This window comes from Vittaforma corneae (genome assembly GCF_000231115.1).
Source record: "Vittaforma corneae ATCC 50505 unplaced genomic scaffold supercont1.1, whole genome shotgun sequence".
Lineage (NCBI taxonomy): Eukaryota > Fungi > Microsporidia > Nosematidae > Vittaforma > Vittaforma corneae.
Genome location: NW_006889834.1, coordinates 238300 through 254958, shown reverse-complemented (window position 1 = coordinate 254958; position 16659 = coordinate 238300). Strand labels below are relative to the sequence as shown.

The 16659-nt window shown below is 38.4% G+C and overlaps 11 protein-coding genes across 11 annotated transcripts; 6 read left to right on the top strand and 5 right to left on the bottom strand.

Annotated features, from left to right (window-relative positions):
- Positions 1-44: 44 nt before the first annotated feature.
- VICG_00180 (Sua5/YciO/YrdC/YwlC family protein) lies at positions 45-1040 on the bottom strand (the record flags this gene model as incomplete). Its single annotated transcript, XM_007603571.1, has 1 exon — positions 45-1040. The coding sequence occupies one exon, from the start codon at positions 1038-1040 to the stop codon at positions 45-47; it is 996 nt and encodes a 331-aa protein (XP_007603633.1).
- A 315-nt stretch (positions 1041-1355) lies between these two features.
- On the top strand, positions 1356-2444 carry VICG_00179 (uncharacterized protein; the record flags this gene model as incomplete). Its single annotated transcript, XM_007603570.1, has 1 exon — positions 1356-2444. One exon carries the CDS (start codon positions 1356-1358, stop codon positions 2442-2444), a length of 1089 nt encoding a protein of 362 aa, XP_007603632.1.
- Positions 2445-2792: 348 nt separating this feature from the next.
- On the top strand, positions 2793-4082 carry VICG_00178 (uncharacterized protein; the record flags this gene model as incomplete). Its single annotated transcript, XM_007603569.1, has 1 exon — positions 2793-4082. The coding sequence occupies one exon, from the start codon at positions 2793-2795 to the stop codon at positions 4080-4082; it is 1290 nt and encodes a 429-aa protein (XP_007603631.1).
- Positions 4083-4308: 226 nt separating this feature from the next.
- On the top strand, positions 4309-5484 carry VICG_00177 (uncharacterized protein; the record flags this gene model as incomplete). The annotated part of the gene is made up of 1 exon (XM_007603568.1): positions 4309-5484. The coding sequence occupies one exon, from the start codon at positions 4309-4311 to the stop codon at positions 5482-5484; it is 1176 nt and encodes a 391-aa protein (XP_007603630.1).
- VICG_00176 (uncharacterized protein) lies at positions 5468-6259 on the top strand (the record flags this gene model as incomplete). The annotated part of the gene is made up of 1 exon (XM_007603567.1): positions 5468-6259. One exon carries the CDS (start codon positions 5468-5470, stop codon positions 6257-6259), a length of 792 nt encoding a protein of 263 aa, XP_007603629.1.
- Positions 6260-6385: 126 nt separating this feature from the next.
- On the top strand, positions 6386-8092 carry VICG_00175 (uncharacterized protein; the record flags this gene model as incomplete). The annotated part of the gene is made up of 1 exon (XM_007603566.1): positions 6386-8092. One exon carries the CDS (start codon positions 6386-6388, stop codon positions 8090-8092), a length of 1707 nt encoding a protein of 568 aa, XP_007603628.1.
- A 136-nt stretch (positions 8093-8228) lies between these two features.
- On the bottom strand, positions 8229-10052 carry VICG_00174 (uncharacterized protein; the record flags this gene model as incomplete). The annotated part of the gene is made up of 1 exon (XM_007603565.1): positions 8229-10052. One exon carries the CDS (start codon positions 10050-10052, stop codon positions 8229-8231), a length of 1824 nt encoding a protein of 607 aa, XP_007603627.1.
- A 217-nt stretch (positions 10053-10269) lies between these two features.
- VICG_00173 (uncharacterized protein) lies at positions 10270-11526 on the bottom strand (the record flags this gene model as incomplete). Its single annotated transcript, XM_007603564.1, has 1 exon — positions 10270-11526. One exon carries the CDS (start codon positions 11524-11526, stop codon positions 10270-10272), a length of 1257 nt encoding a protein of 418 aa, XP_007603626.1.
- Positions 11527-11881: 355 nt separating this feature from the next.
- On the top strand, positions 11882-12649 carry VICG_00172 (uncharacterized protein; the record flags this gene model as incomplete). Its single annotated transcript, XM_007603563.1, has 1 exon — positions 11882-12649. The coding sequence occupies one exon, from the start codon at positions 11882-11884 to the stop codon at positions 12647-12649; it is 768 nt and encodes a 255-aa protein (XP_007603625.1).
- Positions 12650-12849: 200 nt separating this feature from the next.
- VICG_00171 (uncharacterized protein) lies at positions 12850-13641 on the bottom strand (the record flags this gene model as incomplete). The annotated part of the gene is made up of 1 exon (XM_007603562.1): positions 12850-13641. The coding sequence occupies one exon, from the start codon at positions 13639-13641 to the stop codon at positions 12850-12852; it is 792 nt and encodes a 263-aa protein (XP_007603624.1).
- A 281-nt stretch (positions 13642-13922) lies between these two features.
- VICG_00170 (uncharacterized protein) lies at positions 13923-16250 on the bottom strand (the record flags this gene model as incomplete). The annotated part of the gene is made up of 1 exon (XM_007603561.1): positions 13923-16250. The coding sequence occupies one exon, from the start codon at positions 16248-16250 to the stop codon at positions 13923-13925; it is 2328 nt and encodes a 775-aa protein (XP_007603623.1).
- Between the last annotated feature and the right edge of the window lie 409 nt (positions 16251-16659).

Genomic DNA, 16659 nt, shown 5'->3' with positions numbered 1-16659 from the left:
CTACCATGCATTTCTAAAATCAGCTTATTGTTAGAATGCAATGCTTAGTCGATAATGTGGCTCGCCGCCTTTTCCAGTCTATCCATAATGGCCAGTCCCTCCTTCTCAAGTTCAAATCCTACAACAAATATTACGTCGCAGGATCTATCTAAAACTCTAAGACCTGCAAAGATGTTTCGTGTGCAATCTTGTAGGCATTCGCCTAGATCGTATTCTTTGTAAAACTCGATTGGATATTCCAATCCCCTTCTCTTGAGTATTCCAATTTTCATATTCTCAAATACTTGACTATACTTTGATATATTTTGGCGCCAAGTCGAACCAGTAAATAAATAGACAGGATGTTCGGGAGAATAGTGTTTGTATTTCTGGCCAGGACATATCAATATGTCACTATTTTCCACTTTGTTTTTGACCAATACCTTCTTATTAATTGCCTTCTCAATACTTTCTTTTGTTACACCACCCGGTCTTAAAATCATATAGCTGTTATCAATAATGCCAAAAACAGTTGATTCTATACCAATTTCACACGGCCCACCATCGATGTACAATGAAACCCTTTCACCTAAATCATCCATCACATGCGCTACTCTTGTGGGTGATGGCTTTCCACTTGTGTTTGCAGACGGTGCTGCAAGCGGAACTCCTATTCTCTTGATTAAATCTCTGATCTTTTCACCTTTTGGCATTCGCACTGCAATTGTGCTTATATCCTTTCCTGTGAGTGTTCTTGAAACTGAATCTTTGCACTTGAAAAGAAGAGTGAGTGGGCCTGGCCAGAATCTATCCATGAGGATTGAATACTCCGCAGGAACATCTCCATCTACCAAATTATCTAGCATATCCCGATCTGAAATATGAACAATCAGTGGATTGTCAGATGGTCTTCCTTTGATTTTGAATATATTGTTAAGAGCCTTTTCGTTATCTATTCTAGCAGCCAGACCGTACACTGTTTCGGTTGGAATTACAACGACATCCTCGAAGTATGACTGAATGTCAACTTTATCTATTTCATCTAACTTAACTATTTTCATGAATGGTACAAGAACATAAAAATTTTATGTGGAAGGAAAGTTAAAAAACACGCGTGCTATCAAGGAGATGCTCATAATCAAACGGCGATGCTATTTCTGGCTGATCTACGGCATGATTTATGCTAGTTAAGCACCAGGTACTTTGTGGCAAAATACAAATATGATGGCTGTACTATAATCAAAAGTCAAGTGTGAATTTGGCAACAAACAGCTATGCTAAAATACAGAAATGTGCTAGAAGCATGTGTTTTCAATATCGCAGCTGATTGAAATAATGAACCTAGGGCCTTTAAAGTTTGGGATTTGCACCCACAAATGGAGTCATCCTTTCGAGAACCAACATTAGAAATAGTCCATCTTGTAGACTCTGGCAGATCATCGGAAACAATCCGGCAGTTTCTTGTACAGAGGCTTAACATCAATCTCTATAAAAGATACATGGAGAAAGGCATTCTGGAATACAGCAAACAAGACTTGGACTATATGAATTCGGAAATTTCAAAGAAAATTAAAGAGTTTGAGCAGGAAAAAAGTGAAAATGCAGAGAACGAGCCGTACATTATTGAAATGGATAAGAAAGTATGCGAATTTTATGCGCAAATTTTTGATGTTAAAAGCTTCGAGGTGCTTGCAAAGGAATTGCTTGAGCAGGACAATTCAGCATCACTTAAAATGAACATCTTGATGTGTAAAATAAGAATGGCCATTATTTTGGAGGACACTCGTTCTCTCGAAAGATATATTGAGGATGCAAACTATGCTTTTGAAAGCTCCAGTGACTGGGAATGCAAAAATAGATTCAAAGTGTACTTCGGGCTATTCCATCTTTTAAGAGCCGAGTTTGACAGGGCTGCTGAATGCTTCTGTAGCTCTCTGGCCTCCTTTGGTGCATACGAGCTTCTTTCGTTTGAAAAATTAATCCTTTATCTTGCTTTCTCTTCTTTGATTTCATTTGAGAGAAATAAGTTGAAAAGGGACGTGATAGACAACCCAGAGGTGAGAAAATGCAAGGAGTTTCTAGAATTGCCTGAGTGCTTATTCAACTGTGAGTACTCGCTGCTATTCAGAAAACTTCTTAAATTTATTGAATACTGCGAAAATGACTGTTTTTTAAGACCATTCAAAGAATATTTCTGCAAAGAGATGAAGGTAAAGGGATATTGCCAGCTTCTGCTGTGCTATCAGTCTCTGCATCTTGACAAAATGGCACAGTACTTCGATGTTGAGAGTGAGCATGTCGAAGAGGACTTGAGAAACTTTATAGTGGAGGGAAAGTTAAAGTGTATTATTGATAGGATTGACGGCGTTGTGAGAATGAGAATGGGCGGAAAGGGAGAAGACCTGCGACACCTGATAAAAACTGGTGAGAAGGTTTTAAGGGATATTAAAAAATCAATAAATTGATTTTCAGTTACAGGCATTATGCCTTTGGCTTTAAATTCTATCGGTCAAAAAATTTTAATATTGAAAACAGACTATAAACAGCCTCATGACTATTGTGTTTTCGACATTTAGCAATGAAATCATGGCACAATATTTCATGTCGTCTGTTCACTGAAACGTTTATAATATATTTTAAGCGACATTCATTCATACAAGCACGCAGGATTACCAGCAAAGCACTGTAGAATATCATATGGCTAATTCAAACTTCAATCAAGCATTGAAATACTAAGCATGCTTCAACATTCTTTTCTGTTTATTTATTCAATGAAATGTAATGTTTTTGAAAATAATAATAAGCCCCTGCTGATGGGTGGTGGAATTTCCGGTAATCTTGTTGATAATACCAAACTAGGACCTGGCAAGTCTTCAGTAATGCAATCAAATGGCTCATCCTGTCAAATAGCAGAGGACATTCTTGTCAGAAACAGAAAAAAACCACGAAGAGCTCGTTTGCTGGCACAAAGTAAAACTGCAAACCAGGAAATAAGTCCTGAGAACAACGGATGGAACAATCTAACACGCCTATTGGCGTTTTTATTTATTAGCCGGTTTATTTTGATGAGTTTTATGGAAAGCGGCTTTAGAATGAAAATACCACTCTCAAACATTTCATGTCACGATGCAGTGTGGTTCTTTGCCTGTCTTTTCGTTATTTTCCTTCGGTGCTGTTTCTGCTATTTTCTGAATCTATCAAATGCCGATCTTTCAGTTGTAGTAGCTTATATTCCAGTATCCGAATGTCTGAGTTCCATCATGGTTTATCTTAAGATCAAACATGTATTTTTGGCTTGCTGGCTATACATCCTGTCACTATCCTATGACATGAAGATGTATTCGTTTCTGATAAATGGCAGAGAGCCAAGCACCATGCTAAGATTTCTCAAGTTTTTATCATATCCCACTCTTGTCTACAAGGAAGAGTACCAAATGAAATCAAAGAGAAACTGGGGCTTGATTTGGACATCCGCTTTCAAACTTGTGGCCTTTCTTTTGCTGCTATGCTTTTTTCTTGACCAGCACGCTGTGCCTGCCATTATTAAGCTGATCACGAGTAGCTCCTCAAACAGCTTTATAGAAGGCTTCATGCATTTGAGCATATCGTCAATTATACTTTTTAATCTATTTTTCAGAATATTCTTCGATTGTGGAATGACAATTTTGAGTGAGCTCACACTGTTTGATGAAAAAATCTTTGGGGAGTGGTGGAATTCACGATCAACTGCTGATTTCTGGAAAAACTGGAATTTGCCAGTACATAACTTTATGAAGGAGCACATTTACACCCCTCTGATAAAAAGGGGAGTTAACAGGTCTGGCGCTACTTTTGTATGCTTTTTGTTCAGCGGGTTTATCCATGAATATGTTGTTTCGATGACCCTTAAATTTTTCAACGGTTGGTTTTTACTCGGAATGGTAGTCCAGATACCGCTGTATTATATTACAAACATGATGAAGGAAAAGGCACCATCAATAGCAAATTCGTTCTTCTGGATCTGCTTCTGTGCAGTTGGACAGCCCATTGGCATGTTTTTAATATGTAAGGGGCAATATTATAGAAGTAACGTACAGCAACTGCGAGACAGTGCAGTGGTCTGATTGCATGAGAAACGTGCAACATGGATCAATATGCATTAAAGTAAATTTGTTGGACTTTGCCATGCAAATAAGCCTTCAAGATCTGTCGCTTTCAATCTTTTAGCAAAGCTCTAAACTATATGGGCCAAGGCCCTAGTGGCATATTTAGGTATCAAGTCTAAATAGGCTTATTGTTAAAATCATTGGCAGGTTTACTGACGAAGCTCAAAAATTTTTAACCATATCTATGATGTTAATGAATATTGCACGAGAGAGAAAGATATGCAAAATAATCTACAGGCTAATCATATCTATGGAAGTCATGCTTCTTGATCCCATCAATGAAGCAAATCCAGATACAGAACAGTGCATTCAAAGCCATGATGCAGATAGTGATGAAAACACTCAATATACCACTATTGAGGACTCTGATATTGAAGAACAAACAGAACTGAATACTGAATTTCCTAAGCTACCTGACAGTGCCGTGTCTGAGATTACAGGCATGTTGCTTTTCAATGGAGTCCAGTACTGTGACGTGTTCAAAACCATCAATGAAACTCAAAATATTCATGAGTTTGCAGCCGACATTTTGAAGCTAAATGAGATTCTTTTGAGGCTTGATGATCAGCAGTTCTTTGATTTCTGCATGCAACAGTCATATTTTCCCAGCTCAGTTTTGAACCTCAAGAGTTTTTTTGAAAAGCTAGGTATTTACGATGGCTTTGTCTTTAGCATGTGTAGAAACTATCTGTTTGAGATTGAGAAATCTAGGAGAAACGCTGCTCAATCATCCTTGCATTTAATCATGTTGATGGATCTTGCATTTCAAAGCGATCCACAGTCACCTTCGATTCTCTTTGCAAAGATAGTACTAAAAAATACAAACTATTTCCAAAGAGTGGTCTTTGAGTTTGACGATTCGGATATCACAAGGAATCCTTCTGCCCAGTGGATAAACTGTGTGGCGTTTTTAACTAGCTATGAAGTTAATAAAAGGGTTGTTATGATGGTACGGTTTTTCAGGTTTATCGCCATTCTACAGCAGTTTTCTATTAGATGTGGTGCTCCAAACAAGGAGCATATAATTGACAACACCGGGATTCTTCTTGCAATCTTGACAAATGACGTGCTGGGCGCGTTGAAGAGAAGGGCAGGTTTTATGAAAAACATAAAGTATTTGAAAATGGCTGAACTGTCGGGAGACATTGAGTTGAAATTCTCCAATCCTGAAAAGCTTGTTTGGGTTGAAATCTCAAACGAAAACATAGTTGATCTTGGAGGGCATAATATGAACTGGATCCTTGATCACAAAAATATTGAGGTACTCAAAATACAATCTAAAAAGTTACTATTTGACACAGAAGATTTCAAGAAACTAAGTCAACTGAGAAGTTTGAGAGAAAATGACTATTCTTCTTGATGAAAAGACCATCGCACTGGCACAGGCATCTAATACAGGATTTCCCACAGCAGAGAATTCTGGTTGGTCAAAATCAATTGATCTATGCGAAATGGCCGCATTGCAGAATTTCGAGCTGTATAGTTCTGTGTTGGAGTCGCTGGCTTTTCGAAAGATGTCGATGCTTCATAAACTTCTTTTAAAGGATTGTTTGCTAACATCGGCAACTCTGCAAGACGTATCCAGCCTGCTTGATGTTTTCTTGGAGAGTTGTCATTTGAAATCATTAAGCTTGCAAACTGTCCATGCTTTAAAAAATCTGAACCTGATCATGTCATCATTCGAATCTATTGATCTGCAAGAAGTTCAAAGTATCGAGAACTTGGGCTTTTTCAAATGTGATCTTCTTAATATGCATTCTATTTGTATGGGTTTGAAAACTACAAAATCATTGAAATGCTTGGTGATTGATGAATGCACGGGATTCATGAAACTGCCTTATGAGATTTCCGAAATCAGCGGCCTGGAAGTATTACACCTCGATTTGAAGCAGCTCGATTCGGTTGATGTCGGCAAGTATACTTCAGAATCTGAAGAGCCAGATTGCGTGCAACTAAAAGAATCATTTAGGCTTCCAAGTACACTACGGGATTGTTCTATTTATGTTAATAATGATCTTGTGAAGTCCATTATGGGAATATGGTTTGAGAAATGTGACAGGTCACAGTTAAGATTGGTAATAAATGAAAACGACTATGTTGTCACCGACGATTATCAGATTGTGCGACGGGAATAAATGCGAAGTTTCAACGTACTTTTAAAGTGTTAGGCTCGTGGTATTAGCATTTGCGCACTACTATATGTTTAGACAATATTTGATTGGCCCATGTGGTTTTTGATAATTCTGAGACAGACTCCTTAAATGAAATTGGCAAATGTTAAAGACCTATTGAAGGAGGTGCTTGCAGCATTTGTTTGTGAAAACAGATACTATAAATCTGTTGGAATGGCTCTCAGCTTTATATTCAATGTTCTCTCCACGCTATTCTACCTTACATCACTTGAATTGCTGAGAAATATCATAAAAATAGGTGATGCAACCAATAGACCATCGTTGATTTATCGGTATATAGCCCATGCGGCAGTGGGCATCCTTTTCAGATGTCTATGCAAGATGTTTTTTGGGTATTTTTCCGAAAAGTCAATAAGAGATTTAATGGTCAGGTTTCTGAAAGATGCAATGAGCGTAGAATATAAGGATATCGTCAGGTCAGACTCTGGCGAAATAATTACAAACATACATGCGAAGCTTGTAGTTTACAAATCACTTTTTGAAATGCTCGCATTTAAGTTAGTTTCAATTATGATGTTTATTGTCTTTTCATTCATTAAGATCCGCAGCAGCAATCAACCATTGCTGTACTTTCTTACCCTCATATATCCTGTGGCGTATCTGCTGATAAGCATCATAAAGCTAAAGCCAATTCTTAAATTTCATACATCATATTTAAATGAAAAAGTGGGAAATTCGTCGATTTTGTACGACAAAATACAGAATTTTGAATTGATCAAAGCATACGGGATTGAAGAGAAGCAGTCTGGTGAGCTTTACGTAAAAACATCCAAGCAACGAAAGGATTATTTTAGAATGAAGCTTGAGGGAGAGAAGAGAAACCTCTTGGTTGAGAGCTTCTCAGAGCTTCCATTCGTTGCCGCCATTTTGCTAGTAAGTCTTGCTTTCTCAACCGAAGCTGTGAACTTGTCAGTCATTTTCATGGTTTTTAAAAGTTTAAATGCACTTCTAAAACAAGCGTCTGATTTAATATCAAGTCTTGCCATATCCTTGAACGGCATTGAGGAAATATTCGATGTTCCAGTTGAAACGAAAACAAGAAAGACGCTTGTCTTTAGCAACTGTATATGCTTTAAGTCCATCAACATTTACCAAGACAAAACGTTAATATTAGAAAACATTAATCTGAAAATTCAGAAGAATGATAAGATTGCAGTGGTGGGAAGAAATGGAACAGGAAAAAGCACCTTCCTCAAAACTCTTTTGCGATTTTCAAGCTATGATGGAGAAATTACCATCGACGGCCAATCCATCAACAGTATTTCTAACAGCTCACTATTTGATCTTATTGCCTATGTTTCGCAAGATGACTATATCTCTGATGCAACTATTTTGGACAATGTTAGAATGGGCAGCAAGCATTCAAGAATTGACGAGATTACTTGCATGGCAACTTTGCTCGGAATTCATTCGGAGATTGTGAGTCTGAAGAATGGATATAATACGCATTCTGGATTTAATGGATCCAACCTAAGTGCAGGCCAAAAGAAGAAAATCTGCATACTCAGAGCCTTTGTCAAAAATTCACCAATCTTGGTACTTGATGAGGCCACGTCAACAGTCGACAAAAAGTACGAAGATTACTTCATCAAGCATGTGCTAAAAGAGATTACAAACAAAACCATTCTGATGATCATTCACCAGAAAGAACTTGTCAAATACTTTGAAAAGGTGGCTTTTTTAAAGGATGGAAAGGTAGAAGAGTATGGAAGGTTCGATGAAATTTATAGAAAAAGTAAGGCTTTTAGAGAATTTATGAACGAGAAGTGCCAATAAACGGCATGCCCGATTATGCCGTGAAATTGTGTCGAGTAAGGCCTGTCCATGCTTACTAGCATTATAAGGCATGTGCATTCTACTAAAATTACGCAATGCCGTGACTGTCAACATACTTTAACTTAGATGAAGGACATTATTTAATCAATTTTTCTGATATAAACAAGCTCAGAGATCCTGGTGATAGTTTAAGGTTGTGACATATTCTCTCGTTGTAAATCAAATCAAATTCGTCTGTGATTGACATGTCAAGTAGCACCTTCGAGTCTGGTGGGTAAATTCTAAAGTACAAACAGGAATTTAAATAGAAGCATTCTACCTTAGCTTTTTCTTTTATGGCATTGACTTCCTTTCTTAGTGAAAAGCAGAGATAGAAATTTTCAAGACACGTTCTTATAAAGTCAACGAGCTTTCTGCAGCATGAATTTTGAATGAGCGATCTTGAAAACTCACTAAACGGATCTCCATCGCTTTTTACAAATGAAAATTCAACTACCTCAGACAGACTGTTAACTTCGACAGAAACGACGTTACCGGCAACTTCAAATAGTACTGCATGCTTGCTAATTTTTATAATCTTAAAATGATATATAGAGCCGTACCTCTCCAACTGCCGTTTGACTTCGTCCAGCTGGCTTTCGCCCACATTCTTAATAGCAATGTTCTTTTTCAGGCTTGATATTTCTTGGTGTAGCCTATCGATCCTCTTCTGGATCATGCATTCCTCCTTTTTCTGTGTCTCATACGACTGTAGAATTGTTTCAAAATCGTTTTGGGCCGATTCATATACCTTCTTTTTCTCCTCAATCATCGCCTGCAATTTCTCGGTTTTTTGAACATTCTCCTTCTCGAACCTTGAAACCTTTTCTTTCAACTCGGATATCTTTGATCTTAAGCTATTGACACTCTGCTCCTTCAAATAAATAGTCTCCACAGTCTTCATGTTCTGCCTCTTTACATCGTTTAATAGATCCACAATCTTACTTTTGTTTTCAATCATTTTCTTATTAAACTGAATCTCGTAGATCTTTCTTAAGCTGTACCAGTCAATCTTAGATTTATTTCGTGCTTCATTTCGTATTCTCTTCAAATTGTCTTTGTTTATGCCGCTCACATCAATGCCGGATTCAACCTCCTCAATTTCCTTTTGAAGATCTTTCATTTTATCAATTAAGAAGCCTGAGAACTGATACAAAAACTCAATTCTCTCGGATAATGAGTATTTGTAGTAGAGCACTAGCGAGGGATCGACGACATTCCTGGACTTAGAAAGCGTGTCTCTTTTCATGGCCCCCATAACGGTTTCATCAAGAAACCTGATTCCCTGTGAAGCAAGAAACTCACCAATGCTCGTCTTCGCTTGCCATTCCTGCGGGATAATTTTCCTCAAATCAATCGTGTTGACCAATTCTTCAACACCAAATGAACTGTTAATCGCGCCTGTATCATCAAAAGAAACATTCAGACTTTTTCTGTGTTCATCTTTGATGGAAGATCTCCAGAAAATAGACTGTGTCTGATCTTTTGATTTGGCATCTGGACTCTTTGCTTCGACTTCTTTTGTTGGATGCTCGGCATCGTCGATCTTATCCTGCACATTTTGTATAGCTGTGCTGCTATTTCCCAGGTTAGCAGCAGTGGTGCTACTTTCAGAAAACGATTCGTGCTCGATAGCCTTTAAAGGATCCAAGCTCACTCTCTTTGATAGACCATTGCTTTCATTTTCCTTTATTTCAAGCATGTTTTCCACATCACACACATCTTCTGCATTCGCACTATAGTCCTTTGAAAACAAATTCAAGTTCTTGAACTCTGCCAGCTCTGTAGTAATATCCATGGCCATATCCATACTGCATGAACTAGTCATAGACGTGTTGTTTTCTTTCTGATATATGTAATTTATCTGAGGCTCAGCGGCAAAGGAAACTCTTCTTCTGGATTCTTGTTTGTCCTGATCCATTGAGGGCACAATAATGTTCAATAAATAAGACCAAACACGCCGGTGTTTATTCATAAATGCCGAGATAAAGTAGCCTTCTTCTATCACTAGTCTCACATCTGCATGGATAATTTATATACTCGCTGTTATGGGCGACTGCACAATCCCACCATTGCCTGACGAAGACAACGGACAGTGCCATATCTGTAATCAAAAAGACGGCTCTATCTCAACAAATTTATTCATCATTTTCTTCATCTATCCTTCTCTTCTTTGTAAATATATTTCGGATGTTCTCTTTGTTTCTTTCGGCTAGCATTCTTAAATTCTCACTAATTTCCAAAATCGCAGATCGATTAGTATCATAGTAGTTTCCAATGATAGCCTTAGAACTGGCACATAAAACATTGAATTCGTCCATAAGAAGATTGAAATCTCTTTTCAGCTTCTTCACGTCGTAGATTATTGAACTTTTGATGTTATTTTCCTTCTGTGAACGAAGCTCAGCTATCTCGGCCTTGAGCGTGTTGTTTTCCTCGTCCAACTGCTTAATATTCTCTGTAAGCTCCGCAACAGTCGACCTGCCTGTATCATAGTTAATTGAGGGACTGTTGGTGATCTTTTTGGACCTACTCAGAAAATTCAGCGTGTTTACTGTGTCAGATGGAAAATCAATGTTTACTGTTCCAATAATTGCCAATTTGCTATTTCCGCCCAACGAGTCTTTCAGAAGAAATGTGAGTTTTGAGTCTCTGTAGGAGATATGCCATCTGTCATTTGAACTTAGCTTATGGACAATCTTACCCAGACATAGTAGCGACGTGTTGATGTTGCAGGTTTCTTTGACCCTTTCAATTTCATTATCCCCGATTTTCTCGGATCCTGCCAAATCCACAAAGCACAGCTTAGATTTCTTGACTATATTCTTATTCTTCATCTCAAGGCTGATTGTGAATATTGAATGACTTCTGCTACTGTTTTCATTCATCTGTGTAGCTGCTGTTTTTCTGTTTGCAATTCCTCTTTTGTAGAACTCTAAGCTTTCCATCAGGGAGTGTGAAATAAAGACGTTTAAGCTATCAACTGTTACTCCCAGCACCGGATCTTCTCTTATGCTTATTTCATTTTCTGGCACGGACAAGTCTAGCATGTTTTCATTGTATATCTCAATAAACGAGAGCTTGACTTCATCGTAGTTGTTATGGAAGAATGATAGCGAGCGTTGAGCAAGTCCCGGACTGCTGTCTGTTCCCTGTATGGTGTATGTCTTGCCACTGCCTGTCTGTCCGTAGGCAAACACAGAACAGTTGTATCCTTGGACACATTTTGAGAGAATAGTTTTTGAAACGTATTGAAATATCTCATTCTGATCGGGCCCGTAGAAAATGCTGTCAACAGCAAACGACTTATTCTGTACATTTATGTGATTTGGAGTGAAGACAGGCTTTGCGCTTGTTTCTTTAATTCTCAAGCAGGTTAAAATGTTTTCGTTCATTTGACAAGGGAAAGCGTATTTGAGATTCCAAATAGAGACATAGAAAGATAGAAAACAGAGACACCGATGCAATCTATTAAAGCTCCAAGTGGGATAGCTATTGCACTTGGCTTGAAATGGCTGCACTGATTAGATAAAAATAAAGTACGAGACAGACAGACGAGTACTTAGCATCTGCAGAAGACGAATGGTGGAACGGCACAAGCATTCTCACAACACCCTTATATCGATTAGTAAATGCCCATACTTCAATATATTCACTTGCTTTGTTGATGTGAAAAATTTTACTGAAAATTTTTGCCTCAGCTTATCCCTCAGAGCATGCCCTGTGGAGCACACCATCATTTAAAAAGACTTGCAGCACCGACCCAGTGGGGTTTGGACAAAAAAAGTGGAAAAGTATGCAATTAGGCCACTTCCAGGGCCACACAGCAAAGAGCTTTCGATTCCTTTGAAATATGTGATTGCTCGTTTTCTCAGAGTAGCCAATACGGCTAAAGAGGTTGATTATATCGCATCCTCAAGGATGATAGCTGTCAATGGAAAGGAGATTACTTCTATTAAGTTTCCGGTTGGTCTTTTCGATGTTGTGACAATTCTGAAGACTAACCAGCACTTCAGACTCTACTTCAATGCCAACAGGAAGTTTAAGCTTCACAAAATCAGCTCTGACGAGGCAAAGGTTAGAATATCTAAGGTTGTTTCTAAATATACTAACGATTCAATTCCCATGACTCATACAAAAGATGGATACAACTTTAAGTTTGCTGATCCTTCTATCAAGATTAATGATACCGTCAAGATTGACATTGCCACCAATAGGATTGTTGGGCATCTTCCATTCGAGGCTGGAAAGATAGGCTATGTTTTTTCTGGGCCTAATGCTGGCAGAATTGGAACCATCAAGTATATCGACCGTTCACCAGATGGAAAAGAGATTGCATTCCTCCAGGACCCTAGAGAGAAACCCTTCAGTGTGTCCATGGATAAGGTCATGGTAATTGGAGAGAGCAACAGCCTTCTGATCTCAATGGATGAGAACGATGGCATCCGCTTGAATGCATTTGAGATCAGTAACAACAAGTATGCTGCCAATCAGCAGGTAGAGGTTGAAGATAATTAAATTTTAATTGGTATTTATTTTGCATATTGGTGGATGGTTTTAGAGAAGTGCTATTTTCATTACTCAGAAGATCAAGACGAAGTGCCGCTTGCAAACAACTGCAAGCTTTTCCGGAACTCTAAGCAGCGATGGCTAGGAGCGCCTACAGATAACAAACATAATTTATTCGACGGTTTTGACTAGCCAAGAGCATGCTAATTTTATATGCTATCTGTGACATACTCGATTCCAAAAAGCTTGGAGATTGAACTTTTTAGGCTGTCTCGGAGCAGGACTGTTTCGAAGGACTTGAAAAATGCCATCGATGTCAGCAGCGCATCACTTCCTGCCTGGTGTGCTGTTCCTTCTCTCGAAACACCTAGGTCATTTGCTATTTCCTGCAGTCCCTTTCTTGAATGCTCAGTAGACGATAGCAGAAACTTAAAATCGTAGAAGTTTGGAAACAGCACGCCCATGTACTTGTGAAAGTCCTCTTCTTTCTCTGACATTGCGTTTCCTGTCAAAATCTTGATCAAGTATGCAAAATCATATGCGGAATGAAACGATACCCAAATAATGTGGTCCGACATCACTAGTCCACTGGTTGTTAGTAAAGACCCAAACTCTTTGACATCAATGCCGTTTCTTGAATGGTCTTTGAAATTGATCTTTGCTTGTATCAGTAGTTCGATTGATTCCTGTGAGTACATGTCTGTATCCAGATTAAAATTAAAGTTGAACTGCCAAGTGTGTGTTGGTTCAGGCCTCTTTCCATTCTCGTCACTCAGGGATATTCCCAGTTGAATTATGCTCAGCATGTCAACGTTGAATCTTAATTGCTGGTATGCAAATGACGATTGGCTCTTGAAACTGCCTAACGGCTTGGCCACAACACCGGGAAATTCAGTGTCCATGGCCACATAGTTGTACTTCTCAATCAGATGTCTTATGTTTGCCATTTCCTCCTCCAAATTGTCTCTCCATACATTTTTTATCGTATCAGCCTTAGCCATGGGCGGCAAGACAAATGCAATTAAAACAAACGATTTATTCAAAAGTAAAGAAGCCCCTTCCAGTATTGTAAATGCTGTGTCCGCTGCCACTCTTCCAGAACTCTACATCGTCCTTCAGCTGCTTCTTCAGAGAGCTACAAATTTCGTCCTCGCTTGGTATCGGATTTTGTTCGTCACACATGAGAAAAAGAGGCCAAATGAACAAATTCAAGCTTTATTGGCAAAATAAGCCACAATTGTAATCGACGCTCAATGTATGACATTTACCTGGGGCTTGAAACTCACCACTGTTTACATTTTGATAGCAGATTCTCTATGACCTTCCTGCTTTTGTTATCTTTAAAAATCAAAGAAAGATTAAATACACTCATTCTTTTTAGCTCTTCTGGGCCAGCCTCAATAACCCTTAAATATAAAAGCTCAGCGTGTGTATAGTATCCAAAAAAATGATATGCCTTGGCAAGGTTGTATGTAGCCACTGGGTCGCTTTCCATTGCCTTTAGACAGGCAATTCCCTGCGAAGCATACTTTTTCTTGTCTACCAATGTTCTTGATTTGGTGTGAGAGATTGATATAACCGCCTTTATAATACTAATTTCAGACTTTAGAGATGCAACATTGCCCAGCACAAAATCTACCGTTTCTGTCTGAAGAAATCTTGGGATAAATGACATTACACTCAAAAATGGAGGAATTTCGGTTGTTTTATTACAAAAATCGGCGCTGTGATCAGATGCATCGCAGATGCATTCCTTGCCATTGAAGCTATCGGCCCAGTTTTTGGATTCCTCATATACTTCGCATTGCTCCCTGCTGCTTCGCCTAGTAATTTTTTGAATGTTTTTTTGAAGATCGCTAAAATTTTTGCAAAGATAAAAGTCCGGGAAGAAGTATGACAAAAAGTATAGAAAGTACACAGACGTATATCCAAAATGCCCAATCATTTCCCTAATAATGTCGTGTATGCCATCAAAATCGCCAGACATCAGATATAGCCGAATGCCCAAAAGCAATATCTGGATTATCTGATCGTTATGTGTGAAAATATGAACGTCGAAGCATTTTCGTACAATTTCAACTGCATCTTCGTATTTTTCCAGCACCATCAGTGAAGTAACTGTATTTTTTACTACAAAAAACCATTCATCAATGTCAAGACCATGGAGAGAGCTGATTCTCACCAACATGTCAGAAAGCTGCTTCTTGGAGATATTGGCATCATAGGCCACAAGCATGTTGGAGTCGTCGAACTCCAGTCTTTCATTTTTGCTATTAAATTTCTTGAAATTCTTATTTTTGACTATAACAAACGGATTGGCGAAAAAATCTGAAACTAAAGGCCTTGACAACTCCAGGAATTCTGCATAGTCGGATGGGCTGATTGACAAAATACATTCATACAACTTTCTCATTTCCCTGCATTTTTCGGCAGAGTATCTGAATTCGTGCTTCTTTGTTGCTTCAATTTCCTTAATGTACTCTACTACTCTTGTTGGTGTTTCAAATTTTTCAGCCAGACTGTTATATCCAAGACTCTCATAGATTTGATGAAGCCTTGTCTTGGCCAGCTCATCAACAGGATCCAAGGCCAGAACTTGGCTGAAGTTCTGGATAGCACTCTGGACATTTCCTACTTCTTGGTTGATATCGCCAAGTATATGAAGCGATTTGGTTGTTTGAGAAACCGATAGGTATTTTTCCAACAGAAGTATTGATTTCTTGGCTTCTCCACACTCTTTCAGACATATTGCAAGACTATAAATATACTCGGGATTTTCCATTTCTCTCCAAGTATAAGCATCGTTTAGTAAACCACTAAAGTCAAGTAGGTTGTCAAAACGACATTCCTTTGAATATAAGGCTGCAGTCATGTAGATGAATCTAATGTCGGGATGTATTTTATCGTTTTCTTTGAAGTAGTACTCATCTAAAATCCTTAGGATTCTCCTCCAATCCTTGATTTTGAATAGCGTAAAAACTGTTTTTCTAAGGAAAACCTCTGTTCTGGCTTGCTTATTATGTTTTATACACTTATAAAGACAGCTGCAAATCTTTCTAAGTGAGTTTATATGATTCGTGTGCTCAAACTTTTCAAAAATTCTTGGATCGACTCCTTGATAGTCGAACAGCTCAATTTGACAGGCCACAACTGCATATTTCTTCTTCATTTGCTTTAATATCTCAAGCTTTTTCACTAAAATCGACTCAGACGGCTCTTTCCTGAATATTCTTTCAAGCGCTAGTATTTGGTTCCTGTAGCTGCTTGTCCTTAATGAAATATTTAGTGCCTTTTTCCAAAGGGAGATGTCGTTATTCTTGAGTATTGCAGCTGCGATGTACGAAACCAGTGCCTTTTCGTGCTTTCCATTCTCCTCATGGATCAGGCCCAAAAGATAATACGGCCTGAAATCGTTCGGAACTAAAGTTACGGCCTTCTGTAAAATTCCAAAGCATTGGCCAGTATTTCCTCTGGCAAATAGCGAATTGGCTTCTTTCAGGAGCTGGCTTTCTTCTAATTTAGCCAAATACTTATTTGACCGGTGCTGCAGCTTCTTCTCGACAAGTTTTCTGGATTCCTCAATGCCGTAGTATTTCTCAATAAAAGCCATGTAAAGGGGTGGCACCGTCAAATGGATTTTTGATTCGAACTAATCAAATAATATGGGCCATTTCACTATAACTAGCAGGCGGTATCAAACAGCATAGTACACCCGTATAATCTGCTAAGTGCAGGTGAATCAATTAAACTGAAGGGACTAATGTCTCGGCGATACTAATTAGGAAATCTTCATCAAAAGCTTTCGCTTCTGCTTTAGTATACATATTTGATTCATTTTTAGCATTGATACTCCAACACCTAATTCCTTGATGTTCAGAATGTCTATCTAATTTGCACATGCTGTATTGCCACATCTGTTCTATGCTCCATTATCTTAAACTCTCTTTGCTGCATCTCCTCCCATTTTCCTCTTGTTTTAAAATTTTTGTCTTTTCTAAAAAAATTTTACCACAGGGGCA